The 13,539-nt window shown below is 47.8% G+C and overlaps 4 protein-coding genes across 4 annotated transcripts; 2 read left to right on the top strand and 2 right to left on the bottom strand.

The window, feature by feature from the left end:
• The first annotated feature begins 139 nt into the window (after positions 1-139).
• Positions 140-2,330, top strand: E1B28_012576 (uncharacterized protein). Its single transcript, XM_043157705.1, has 7 exons — positions 140-523; positions 591-741; positions 800-885; positions 942-993; positions 1,051-1,104; positions 1,153-1,996; positions 2,049-2,330. The coding sequence occupies exons 1-7, from the start codon at positions 210-212 to the stop codon at positions 2,258-2,260; spliced, it is 1,713 nt and encodes a 570-aa protein (XP_043005073.1). The 5' UTR covers positions 140-209; the 3' UTR covers positions 2,261-2,330.
• Positions 2,331-2,635: 305 nt separating this feature from the next.
• Positions 2,636-7,237, top strand: E1B28_012575 (uncharacterized protein; the record flags this gene model as incomplete). Its single annotated transcript, XM_043157704.1, has 16 exons — positions 2,636-2,851; positions 2,914-3,179; positions 3,237-3,716; positions 3,775-3,895; positions 3,948-4,274; positions 4,329-4,474; positions 4,524-4,907; positions 4,959-4,997; positions 5,046-5,532; positions 5,583-5,702; positions 5,764-5,917; positions 5,980-6,266; positions 6,319-6,570; positions 6,630-6,738; positions 6,793-6,964; positions 7,015-7,237. 16 exons carry the CDS (start codon positions 2,636-2,638, stop codon positions 7,235-7,237), a joined length of 3,783 nt encoding a protein of 1,260 aa, XP_043005072.1.
• Positions 7,238-7,418: 181 nt separating this feature from the next.
• E1B28_012574 (uncharacterized protein) lies at positions 7,419-11,033 on the bottom strand (the record flags this gene model as incomplete). The annotated part of the gene is made up of 7 exons (XM_043157703.1): positions 7,419-7,569; positions 7,634-7,747; positions 7,804-7,920; positions 7,973-8,120; positions 8,178-8,802; positions 8,852-9,019; positions 9,084-11,033. 7 exons carry the CDS (start codon positions 11,031-11,033, stop codon positions 7,419-7,421), a joined length of 3,273 nt encoding a protein of 1,090 aa, XP_043005071.1.
• A 326-nt stretch (positions 11,034-11,359) lies between these two features.
• Positions 11,360-13,457, bottom strand: E1B28_012573 (uncharacterized protein; the record flags this gene model as incomplete). The annotated part of the gene is made up of 5 exons (XM_043157702.1): positions 11,360-12,546; positions 12,602-12,735; positions 12,784-12,843; positions 12,919-13,319; positions 13,371-13,457. 5 exons carry the CDS (start codon positions 13,455-13,457, stop codon positions 11,360-11,362), a joined length of 1,869 nt encoding a protein of 622 aa, XP_043005070.1.
• Positions 13,458-13,539: the final 82 nt, after the last annotated feature.

Raw genomic sequence — 13,539 nt, 5'->3', positions numbered from 1 at the left:
GATCTAGATAGTACTAGCGGGAGGTAGCAGTGTGCAAAAACGCAATGAAGCGGCTCCCCAGCAAGTTTTCTTGCAAACATGTGATCAAAACGATAAGATAACAGGCCGGGCTTTGCACGTGGTACGATCTTGTTGTGCACTTATCTTGGACTGTTCTCAATGGTCACTCAACCGAAATAGCTCGATTTTATTTTATTTATTCATCTTTGATGGCCCAAAAGACCATTCCTGAATCTGACGAATTCGAGGACATCGACGAATTTGCCCACTGGACGCAAGCAGACTTCGACTTCCTCGACGCTCAACTCGCCTCCCCAAAAGTCCAAGGACTACCTCAAGTCCCTGTGGAACTTGATTTTGGTTTGTTCGGACTTGATTCGACCATGTTGAAACCATCGTCATCTCGATTATTGCCTCCTCACCTGTCCTCGCGGACAGGATCTGCCTTGAGCCCGAATAGTCCACTTCAACGGTTTCGCAGAACGAGACATCTTAGTGTAACCGACTTGGTATCGCCAGCATGGTGCGTACAAAATAACTCCTCTTTTCGCCTCTCCAGCTTCACTGATCTTACTCACTTTTCTATACAGGTGCGAGTATCAGTTCGATTATGGGCTCAGACAAGGACGACACAAAAAATTGTCTGAAAGACCGGACTCCTTTGTGACCAAGGCAGGAGAGGAGATTCAAGTTGACAAAACTATTGCAGTCAAGAACGAAGTACAACTAGACAGAGGAAAGGTGCCTCGGCGTCTATTTTTTACTATTTACTATTGCTCAATGACCAGTATCATTTTAGGCAGTTCACAAGAAGCTCGAGAGAGAGATACGACCAGAGGATGTGATAGTGCCAGTTGATACTAAAGAGGATGGTTGGGGATTAAGGCGCGTGTGATCGTTTCGTTCATCTTCCATTGATCTTATTAGTATTCCTCACGCAGGCTCCTGAACATGATCACTGGTTTCCAAACCTTACTCCAGATGGGCTGTGCGGTGTGTCAAGTCTTTCGTTCAAATTCTATCTACATCCTTAAGTTATCCCATCTTCAGCGTGAATTCCCGGTATTTGGTATTGTCGAGGGGCATGTAGTCATAGGTGTTATCGTATGTTTATTTCTGGTTCACTTTCGATATCCAAGTAACAATCAACAGGATGAAATAATAACGACAAAAGCTGGCCGTGATATGCCATCAAGCTCCAGTAAAAGACCTTCGTCCAATTCAAATACACCCCGAAAACCCAAACGATCTCGCACCTCGCCTGGAATCCTTACCCGCGAGGCCTCGCACAATAGCACAAAATTGAAGTCTGTAGTTTCCCTCGCCTCAGTCTCTCTCGACAGGGTTAGACAAACCAGTTCACCGGAGGAACATTATATCCTGCACCTGAACGATACCAAAACAAGGCGTTCAAATACTTTGCCCTCAGATGACGACACATTGTCGTCTAGACTCCAATTGATGATGTATCATCGTTTGCTTTCTAACCTACTGGCAAAGTTTGATTTTTCAACACTGTGGAATAAGTTGGAAGTGAACCCTTCACAGAAATTCTCTCAGACCTTTCTTTCCGAAGCCGGGCTAGGGGAACTTGCATCTTACGAAATAGGATGTCTTGACGATCTTACCGCTCTGTGGCATGCAAAATTGCTCGACCTTAGGATTGCACACGTCGACGCCCGCTTGACTCTCGTCTATCGATCTCAACAGTCACTACGCAATGAGCAAAGGGAAGGGGAAGGAAAGGCCGGAGACAAGACTCCCGAACTTGAATTCATCTCACCTCAGGAACAAATGGACATTGCTAGAGCGATCGAGGCCAGTCTCCAAGATTTAGTTGCGACAGGTGAACCCTTTGCAGCCTTAGACAAAACTGGTCTTCCGGAATCAGTTCCTTTGGATGACCCAGATGACGGTTTCCAATGGACTCAGCACCAGTCGCATTTACGACGTCTGAATAGAATTACTTCCAGGACTGAAGGCGAAATCTCAAGAGGCGAGTACGTTGTAAAGTTCTCGTCCAATCCCAATCCTGACAGTATTGACAGACCAGCGTCACAAGGACCAAGCGTCAGGAGTTCATGCGATAGGAAAATCGTCTGACACCAAGGACGAAACCGATGCCAACATAATTGGCACCAAAGATTTCCTGTACAGCGCCTCTTTCCTGGACAATCACATCCGTGATGTTATGAGGTGGTGGGAAGGTTATCGCGAGCCCAGAGGGGTTTCATTAGAACAGGCGTGGCGTTGCTCGTGAGTACCAAAAAGTTCTTGAATTGGCCCATTTCATTCGTGGTTCATCTCACTAGAACATGTGAATACCGGCAAGGATGTGAATGGCGTAAACGAAAGGCGTTGGAATTCAGTACGAAGTCACTAAACGGACGTCAGATTAGGGATGTTGATAGGAAAGTCGTAGAATTAGGCGATCAGGTTCGAACAGACGAAGATGGAAGAAGTTTCAATTAACATAGGGATTCCTAATGGTCAATTGTCTGTATTATAGCACCCTACTCATTTGCGAGCGAAGCGAGTAATTATAATGTTGGAACAAGTCTATGATCACAATAGGTTGTCGGCGTCTCAACATCATGCAGCCCTCCGCTGCTCACCACGACCACGACCACCTCCAATGCCTTCTACAAGAGTCGCTGCCACCTTCCACCCGTCATCTTCCGTGCTAGCGTCAACTACATGTTCACTATCGAGTAGAAACCTCCGACACCTTGTGGTCGGCAAGCTCGATCGCCTCGAAGTCTATTCCATCCGTCCTGACAAACTTGAGCTCGAATGCACGTACCAATTGACAGGAAAGCTGAGTACATTGAAGGCCATTCCCGTTTCTCAGGTATGCTTTTGGATCTTTAAGTTGTCTTCGTTCCAACGGCACTCATAGCCTTGAATGTCAAGCATCGTTGCAACATACTTGTTCTCCTGGATCATCCCGACCCCGCAACGCTCTTTCTCTCTTATTTAGAACCTTCTGAATCCGACCGTGCAAGACTGGTACTGATAAGTCGCGAAGATTTGTATGAGCGTGGCATACGACCTGCAGAGTTCTTTATGAATGTTGTCGTTCATCCTAATGGGAAGGTGGCCATCGTTAGCTGTTACACGCGACGCCTAAAGGTGATCTTGATCAGTGAAGGGGCGCCTGAATCATATAATGATATTCAGTACGTTAGGGAAACCTTTGTTAGTTTTCGTTGCCTAACTAACTTCTTTCTGGTCAGAGTACCTGAAATTTCAAACATCCTTGACATTGCTTTCCTTCCCATCAACCCACTTTCCGACATATACACCCTCTCAATTCTTCTTCAAGATCACAAACTTAATTTCCAATTGGTCTCTCGAGATTTATCTGCAGGAAGCTCTGCAGTCGACCTTTTAGATGCTTCAGAAAGTCTACGACCCACAGCAATTCCAAAGAGCATCCTTCCATACCTCAGTAGCGATTGTTTGCCTAAACTTGTCGCGTTGTACCCACAAAAAACTGATCCTAAATTCTTGGGAGGTATCCTGGTCATCGGCGGCAGAAAGATAGCTCTTTACGAATGCGAACCGAGGCCTGACAGTTTTGTCAAAGGGAAGAGGAAGAGGTCTATCAAGGAGCCAGAGAGACACGACGGTTCTGGAAATAAATCAACTGGAACGGACCTAAAAGACAGGAAACCTATCGCGGTTCTTCAATGGCCTTGGGGCGACGTTTCTGCGTAAGTTCTTACTAGGTGTACCCGATCTTGGGAATCTAACGATGGCATTTCATGCTAGTGCTGCACCGATCGATTCTGCGGGCGAAAGAATACTCATAGGAGACAGATTTGGACGCTTCAGCATCCTGTCGACCGCGAGTGTAAATGCAGACGGTCTTATTCTGATTCCATTGGGAGAGGTATGCTTATCAAATATACTGTACCTGGAAGCCTCACTTTTCATTATCGCAGACATCTTCCCCGACGACTATATCATATTTAGATAATCAAGTCGTCTTCATCGGTTCACATCATGGCGATTCGCAAGTGATCAAGATACACGCTCAAAGCATTTCGTCCGACGACAAGCCCACTTTGGAAATACCTCCCCGCGTAGGTACGGTACCGAAGGGCGCTCTTGAGAAAGGGAAGGGTCGAGCTATAGACGAGGACGATGACGTTTTCACCAACGGGCGAGTCGTATCGAACCGTGGAGCATACCTAACTGTCCTTCAAACATTCAAGAACATTGCGCCGATTTTAGATGCCGTTCTCACCGATGTCGATGGCAGTGGCCAGGCATGTATCCCTGTCTGTTTGTCCGCCCAAGCTTACCAATGGTCTGGATTTCAGCCCCAAATAGTGACCTGTTCTGGAGGGGCGAACACTGGTTCGGTGAACGTAGTCAGAATGGGCGCCGACTTTGATGAGCTGGCTGCCGTCACTGGACTCGAAAATGTAACAAACGTGTGGCCTATCCGTACGAGTTTTCGCTCCTTGTAAGTCTGTTTATCGATTTTTTGTTACTCTTTTGACACCGATCGAAAGGACCCACAGCCATATCGTCGTATCAACTTTGGATGAGACCCATATCTTCCGTATAACATCCGGTGAAACTTTGTCGCGCGTGGAGGCGGTCAACAGTTTCGTACTGGATGAGGCGACGATTTGTGTAAAGAATGTGGCACAGAGGGGAAGCACTGGATATCAAGATTCCTTACTGGTTGTGCAGGTGACGGATGCCGCTGCACATCTGCTGGAATATGATCCGGCCTCGGACCAGTGGTGGGAAAGAGATACCTTGAGGGACGACTCGATCAACGTGGCTGCGAGCATAAACCCCAGCCAGATATTAATTGCAAGAAAAGGCGGCAAACTGATGGGGTATACCCTTGAAGTCCAGGGCCATATCAAGAAGTTCAAACCTGTCCTGTATGTATATCTTCTACTATAGCTCCATCCTAGTTCTTACCTTCCTTACAGACAGTCTCAACTGGAGTATTGGGATGGCAACCCAAAAGAGTAAGTGCTTCATTGTATAGGTCCTTATTCCTCTTCATGGTACCATAGGGGCGATCCAAATCACGTCCAACGCCACGATTGGCGTCTATCCGAAATATCTGCAGTGTCCGTCAATCCCATGAACGAAACTGCTTTCTTTACAAATCATGTAGCTGTCGCTTTCTGGCAAACACACCAGATAAAAATATACGCATACAAAGACACTGGCTTCAGTTTCGTATCTCAATCTCCACCGCTTCCAGCACCGGTCAGATCTCTTTTGTTCTACAATTTCGGGACGGATGCCAATACCAGTGGACAAGACCATCGTCCATGTCTCGTGGCAGGCCTCTCGAACGGACTCGTTGTTTCGTTTTCTTGTATTGGAAAGGGGAAGGAGTTGAAAGATATGAAAGTTATATCACTCGGAGACTCTGCGGTATCGTTGAGCCCGTGCCAGATAGATGGTCGGCGTACGGTTCTTGCGTGTGGAAACAAATCGGCGATACTGGCTTGGGACAAATCCCGATTACAGCACTCTCCTGTCTTGCTCAAGGTCAATCACCACCAGTACCACAGCAATCTGAATCTGACGCCTTCATCTAGGACATCAACTCCGTACATCATTTTAATTCTGACCGTTATCCTAATTCGATTATCCTCGGTACCAGCTCAGGTATACATATTGGGCGAGTGCAAAATATACACAAGATGCACGTGCGCGGGGTGCGTAATTGAAACCCTCCAAATGCGTTTTCTTTCTCCCCGCAACTTACGACTTTTATAGATTTCCCTAGGTTTCCAAACCCCGCGCAAGATAGTTCATCTTCCAGCACTAAAGGTTTTTGGGGTCGTGACCGAACGAAACGAGCCTGTCGGAGCGGGTGATGATGATCAAATGTCGAGTGAATTCCTAATACTCGACGACACAACTTTTGAAGGTTGGTCATACTTGATCGATGATAACTTACGATTTATTCTTACTCCCGTTATACCCTGGTAGTCCTTTCACGCTTCACCTGCTATCACGACGAATTTGCCATGTCTTTGACCACTATGACTTGCACATTCGTAGAGCCGGATGAAACTAGGTCGTTCTTCTGTTTAGGCACCGCGGTCATAAATCCATCGGATCTCGAGCCCAAGGAAGGGAGAATTGTGATTTTGGGCACTAATTCGGCGTCATCGTCAAACCTGTCCCTTGCAGACCACGTCAAGCTCCGAGTCAACGGCGGGGTTTACTCTATGGGAGTCATCAATGGTCTTCTGGCAGCAGCAGTCAACTCATCGGTTCGTGACACGACTTTGGTTACTAACGTTTAGTATCTGACGCTCTGATCAGGTAATCTTGTACCGCTTGGAGAGAGAACCACTTGGATTCAGGCTCCAGAAGCTGGCGGAGTGGAATCACACATATGTCATGGCGAACATTGTCATTACTGGGGAACATCTCGTTGCAGCGGATTACTTGCAGTCTGTCTCGCTCCTAAAACTAGTGGACAATTCCAAATTTGCGACAATTGCCAGAGACTATTCCCCCCTGAATCCAATCGCGGTCAGCACATTTGATGAGAGAAAGATCATTGGTGCGGATGTGAGTTCATGGGTCCTTATTTGCACTGTACCTGGTAACGCTCAACAACCTCATTTCAGCATAACCTGAACTTGTTCTCTTTTTCTCTACACCAAGAAGGGAATAGGAAGTTCCTTAAACGTGATGGGCATTATCACGTTGGCGAAGTCGTGTCCAAGTTTTTACCAGGTACATACTCGCTCCGTTCTCGTAACTTTGGTCATTTTCAATACCTTTTGACAGGCTCTATCGTACCAACCAGCACGGAAAAGAGGATGCAGCCCACCCACATCTTTTGCACGAACACAGGTCGCATTGGTGTGATTGTCGACGTGTCTGACGCGAGTCTCGCCACCGAACTTTCGCTGCTCGAAATTGGGCTGGCTGCGCTCCACACAGAAGAAAGTCATGCAAAGTGGGTTTTTTTAATCAGTCGGTGATGCCTACTTACCTTTCTGTGTTTAGATACCGCGCTCCTCGAATGTCCCTAGGCCGCAGTGACGCGGACGAGCCCGCATACGGGTTCATCGATGGGGATTTCCTTGAACAGTTATTACCGCTGGTCGAAGACGCATCTAACCACGACCAAGTACGCAAAGTATTTGCGACATCGATCGACTCATCGAGAATAAGATCCGGTAAGGAGGAAATTTACGAGGCTTTGGAGAACCTTCGCAACATGCATTGAAGCAGGACAGCACACGCAGAATCGGCGTGAAGTTTGTATTATTTCATTAAACAATAGCTGTATATAGTAGTGAATCCAGAAAGATATCAAGGAGGGCCATGAGAGCTCGTTACGGGTTCGTGAAGGAGGGTTTCGGATGGGAAAGGTAAAAGGATTTGTTGAATATGGAATAGCCCTCGAATCACCACCACACGGTAAGACACCAACGAACGTATTCGAGCAATGTCAAGGACGTGAACTCTTGCATCGAGGTTGAGTTGAAGAACTCTGGCTCATCGTTGTCATCACTCTCACGAGGTGCGTAATAGAAACCGGCAGTGAGAACGAGGTAACTGGAGGGAGTTGTCAGATGGTCAGATTTGGTTATAAACCAGGGCGAGGAAACAAATAATGTACCTCAAAATAAGGATGCTACCACGGTGGTAGTTGCTCTTCGCTTCGATATAGGTGTAAGTTAACAAGAACATTGACAAAATAATGACAACAACATCCCATCGCGGGAAAATGAGTCTGTAGAGAGAACGATATGAGGACATCAGGACGAAGACCAAAATGAAAGGACGTACGAAAAAGTAGAAGCAACTAATCCCATCTTATCAGGTGCATACCATGCAGAGAACGCAACCATAGCAGGAATCTGAAGTAAACAAACTTGAAGGGCATATGCCGAGCCAATTTCCATACTACAAACGATAAACGTTAATATCTAAACGACAAGACAATGAAAGTACTCACCTGAGCGCAATGTTACCATTAAGAGCGAACGAAATAGCGTTCATGAACTCAGTTGTATTCGGGACCAATGCGAACAAGGTGACACCCAGGAACTTTTCGTCCAGGCCAGAGTCGGATAAGATGACATCGACCACGTCGACCAATATTTCTGAACGGGTGGATGGGTAAGCCCACTACAATATTTCAACAACGGTGGGCCACGCACCTGCAATAACAGCATAAAGCGCTGTGCAAGCTAACAGCACACTGGCACTGGTGGATCGACTCCATGAAGGCGCATCATGTCCACCTTGTCCACCATCCACCTCCCCATCCATGTGACGCCTCGCACCTTGGTTGTGGGTTTGCTGGTGCCTCAACGCACTTACAGTTGCGACTGCGACAGCCCTTGTAAAATCATCTGTCGTCATTGTCTCTGGCAACTGCAATGACTGCAGACCAGTGTTCTTGACGGCATGATCGACGCTTTCCAGCAAGGGTGTATAGCCTGGGACATGAGACTGAGACAAATTAGGGGCATACGAAACACGACGAGGAAGAACGGGAGATGATGGTCGTCCACTCGCCGGCCTCGAACTTCCTTGCTGAGAAGCTTCACGGGTGGTTGAAGGTGTTTGTGGGACATATTGTTGGCCGTCATTGCCGGTGATATTGCTAGCCTTCCGGGTTAAACGGTGACCGGCGCTTTGAACGCTGGTAGGAATATATTTCTGGTAAATTGACTGTCGGTTATGGATGGGTAATTCAACAGGGTTCAATAGATGTCGAGGGTTTTGCCAGATCTGCGAAGCATGAGTCCTCAGAGAGAACCACAAACCCACGAGGTACGACTGTGAAGAGTAATTCATTAAATCGCCACAAACACTCGGGAAAACTCACAAAAAGCAAAACGAAGGCACAGAAGTACATGAAGCTTTTCACGGTGGATTGGTAGAAAGGATCATCCACAGGGTCGGGGTGCTTGTAATAGCACTGATCACAAACCCAGGGCTTATTGACTTTTCCGGGGCCGGGGGACGAGGGGCATCCTTTGCAAACCAATTGGAACTAAAATTATGGTAAGTACACCGAAGCACACTGATATATGGTGAAGCTAATTGATGAGACGTACATTTCCGTAGGTCTGGTAGAACAAAGTGGGTGCTAAAGCACCAATTATAGCCATGATCAACATCATGCTAGTTACACCAGCACTCTTGGCGTTGAATTTTTGTTCCTTCCTGCGAAGGGCGCTGCTAACCATACTCATACCGGGCATGAGCAAGACACCAGCAAGGATACTCCCGATTATAGATCCCTCCACCAAGTGTCCTTTCCCTTCCGTTAACATCAAAGAATACAACAGAATCTCGATAATGGAACCGAAAGTTGCGTTAATGACTGCACCCATACCGATGGAAGACTGTGCAGAGATCGAGGCGACAGCCATACCGATGAAGTAAGAGAGGGGGATGACGCTAAGGAGGCCCATGAAAAAGATCAAACCTCGGGAGGCCACAAGGGCCAAGAGTTTGGGTACAGGTCTACCATGCCTCTCCAGCTCTTCGACCCACCGAAGGAAAACAGCCCAGTCGAAGATGACGAAAAACACCACCACCATGAGGTTAACGAACATGATGTTTACACCACCAACGGTATATTTGTAGTATTTCCATCCCATTGCACGATAGATACAGAGTAGAACAGCTGATCCGGAAGACCCCGGGGCAACTTGACCTTCTGTCAAGCGTCTGTGTTTGACGGCAAACTGAGCGGACACCACAGTACTGTCTGTAGTATCGGAGGCAGGTTCTTCTGTCGAAACAACGACTGCTGGTGGAGCTGCACAAAACCTGATCGAGTCTGGCTGTTCAAACAAGTGTTTGATAAGAGCCCAGTTAAGCCTAGCCATCGGGATAGTAACAACAAGGCCCCAACAGATCAGGCAAACGACGAGCATCAATGGCGCAATGATGCAGATGAGAGCAAGCCAAAAACAGACTTTCCCTAGAGCAAGGCTTGCAGTGTTTTCCTTAGAGATTCCCATCGATGATGGTGAAGCGGAAGCGGAAGATTGGAGGACTCCATACGATTTGGCGGGAACGGCACGCGACGTGGGGGGTAAAAGAGTCGTGCGCTCATCAATCACCGAGGGAGAATTCCACGAGACCGACTGAACGTGACGGGAGGGTTCAGCCAGAGAAGTAGCTCTGACAGTACTAGCATCCTCATTGCCACGAACAGTACGTGTATCGGATTCGCTACTGGCCCTCTCATGTTCATTGGAATGTTCCTCGCTTTCAATATGATCGGATAGACCTTCGACATATTTCCCAAACGGCCATGCAAGATACCATCCCAGGCCAAAAACGACCCGAGAATACTCCCTCCCACCTCGAGGGACAACGTACAGAATTGCAGAAATGATAAAGCATACGAGGGATAACCACCATCCAAAAACTAGGACCCAAAATAGATTACCAGGTAGGAGATGTCGTTCTGCCTGGGCTGAGGGAACAGAATGAAGGGCTTGGTCGGCTGAACGAGTGATGGAACGAGATTTTTTGTAAAGGGCAGGCTTCCAGATGGGTAGACCGAAAGGGTGTTCGACATTGATCAAAGACTGTCGTTCCTTCAGCGTGATGGGATCTTCGTCTCTGTCCACAGGCGGAGGTGATTCGTCATCTCGCTCATCACTATCTTCCGCTGCTGCGACCGCTTTGCCACGCTTGTTGTGCGAACGGTCGTTGGTCGGTCGTTCCTCATCGCTATCGTATTCGTCTGCCTCGCTAAATGTGTCCTCTCTGAAGCGAGGCCCAGAGCTCACACTAGTGCTTCTATTGCCACGACTGACCGAATGGGCCGATGTACTACGAATGAGTATTGGAGAGGGATTCGGTCTTGAAGACGGTAAGGAAGAAGGGAAATAGGAAGTTCCTTGGTTATGATGCTGAGGAGTTTCCGTTGCAGACCACGGAGAGGCGTGACTGAGAGACCTATGGAGATGGCTGTGGGGAGTAGGCGTTGAGGACAAAGCATTGTCCTCGCCATCATCGGTGGTAGGAGAGGGAATATTAGACATGACTAAGACTTGGACGAGCCCGCCGTTGAGAAAGAAGAGACAGAGGGATTAAGAAACCCGAGCTGGTCGTCGTCTAGCAAACAAGAGTCTGACGGTGAGAATCAGAAGAATTTCAAGAGATCTATAACTTTTACGCAATTGACCTAAAATGGGTAATCACGGTGACATGCCGCATATGCCACCTCCATGCCGTGCATTCTACACAAGAAACAGGATTCGAGGATTAAAATCATACCAAAGATTGTAAGTAGAGAATTCGTAAAGATGCAACAAGTACCAAGCCCTCTGAGTCACGCACAACCAGTATGCATTTGTCCGTAGACCTTCTACTTCTTCATCAGCTTCTCGTGGAGCTGAGCACCCTTTAACTTCGCTCTCAGGTACTCCAGTCGAGCTTCATATCGCTGCGAAACCTCCTCTCGTTTTCTTCGAATGTCTTCCATCTCGGCCTCGAACTCTATATCCTCCACTTCCATTGGAGCCCCATCCTCGTCCTCTGGCAAAGAGCTCATTGGAAGATGACCAGTACTTCGAGTAAGATTAACACTCGAGCTACTTGCATGAACGGATTTTCCGAGATGTGAAGGCAGAACGGGCACAGGAGGTACTCTCTGCTTCCCTTTCCCAACTAGAGCACGTCCAGATGAGACACTTCCGGAAGAATTCTTGCGATGTAATGAACCTCGTGAAGGGCTGTTGTTCAATAACGAGTTACTGGTCTTGGAAGGTAACGTTTTGGAATGAATAGATCGGCTCATTGATAGAGTTGTACCGACGGAGGTCCCAGAACGTATGGAGATGACATCACTCTCCCCACCAAGCACTCGTAAATGAGAAGAGGGAGAATCGGGAGTCAAAGTTGTGGTCGATGCCATCTTCATCACACTGCGATCCAGGTTGTCTACAACTATGGTCGAAGGTCGGCTTCCCGCTCGGGCTCGGTTAGGTCGCCTCTGCCTTTTTGCCAGCGAGGTCAACTCCAATCCATTGAAGGCATCCATGAGTCGCTTTCTCTCCCCTTCGATCGCCTCCAATTCTTGTTGAATATCTCGAGATGTCTGAAGAGTTGAAGTATCAAATACATCCCGTACATTCCCTGGATACTTTTCCGCTACGGACGTTCTCGGGAATGAGGATGGAGGAGCTACGACGCGCCTTGATCCCACACTTGCTCGAGAAGGTGTGTGTGGACTATCAAGAGCATAGAGTATCCGCTCTGTTCGCCTCCCGGCTGTCGACATGGTGTCGGTCTGATGCGATGCATCGGTGCGAATCGAACGAACTGAAGTACTGCTGGATTTCTTCTGCAGAGGGTTTGGACGATGTGAGGTAGACGTGCCAGAGATCCCCGAAAAAACACTGGCAGTATCATGGTGATCCCTCGACCCAGTCCGGCGGCTGGCTGCTCGAAATAAGCTCGCCACGCCCGACCGGATTGATGTTTTTGAGCGTATGGATGGTGATCGTGGAACGTCCACAAAGAAGTTCGAAGAAGGTCGCGAAGACGTAGAGGCTTCACGAAGGCAAAATCAGAGGTTGAGTGCACAAACACGATGCGGGTAACTCACCTCGTCCCTCTGAAGGACCTCTCAGATTCCGCTTTATGGGTGTCGCGGGGACTACAGGGTTTTCCGTCGGTACCGTTGTGCTACTTGCAAAGCGCTCAAAGAGATTCTGACGGAGAGCCCGGTATTCATCGTCACTATAAAAGTTTGTGATCGCATGAAAATTGACTCAAAATATCACCCACTTCAACAATCCTTCGGAATTGGCGACCGCTAATTCGTTGAGCCGCTGCGCGAGCGTCGTTCTGTGAAGAAGACAGTTTGGTGTACTTCATTAATTTCGGTTCCTTTAAATTATTCATCTCGGGAAATGAACGTACGTTACGCTATCTGGTAGCTTTCGAGGAGACGAGGAAGACGTTGAAGATATAGTGGAATAGGCTGTAGAGTTATGGGATTCACTTGTTCGTGAGGTTTCTGTTGAAGAAGGCCACGAAGAAGGCGGATTGGACAAAGAAGCTGAGGACTGAGATGTTGGGTTTGTTGGAGCAGAGGGTTTGAGTCGGAGACTAAAGGACCGAGCATTGTCGCTCTCACGAATAGAGTTTAAACTTGGCTTTCTGGGACCTAGGAAGGGTATCGATGCTGCGTGTCGGATGGGATGAGCGGACTCAGAGGAGGTAGGATGTGATAATGTTTGTGCAGCTGGGGTATCTTGAGCGAGGAAAACGGTCTTCGGGCGTTCTGGAAGTTCACGTTCCTTTCCTTTGTTTCGTCCATACTATACCGGAAGAGAATTAAGACCTCAATTGTAGAGCAACGAATAACGCACGAATCTGGAACGGATAACCTGAACTACTGTATGTTTGTCATCTGGCACATAATCCTCTTCGGGTCTTCGTGAGGAGAAAAAGCCCATGGGTTCATTACGAACGTTGACTAAGTTTGGATAGAAGTTGCTGGGACGGAGCCAGCATAAAGGAGAAACGAAGAAGGTCGGA

This window comes from Marasmius oreades, chromosome 8 (genome assembly GCF_018924745.1).
Source record: "Marasmius oreades isolate 03SP1 chromosome 8, whole genome shotgun sequence".
In the NCBI taxonomy this organism is placed as follows: Eukaryota; Fungi; Basidiomycota; class Agaricomycetes; order Agaricales; family Marasmiaceae; genus Marasmius; species Marasmius oreades.
Note: the sequence above shows the minus strand (reverse complement) of the source record. Positions and strands in the feature narration are given on the sequence as shown.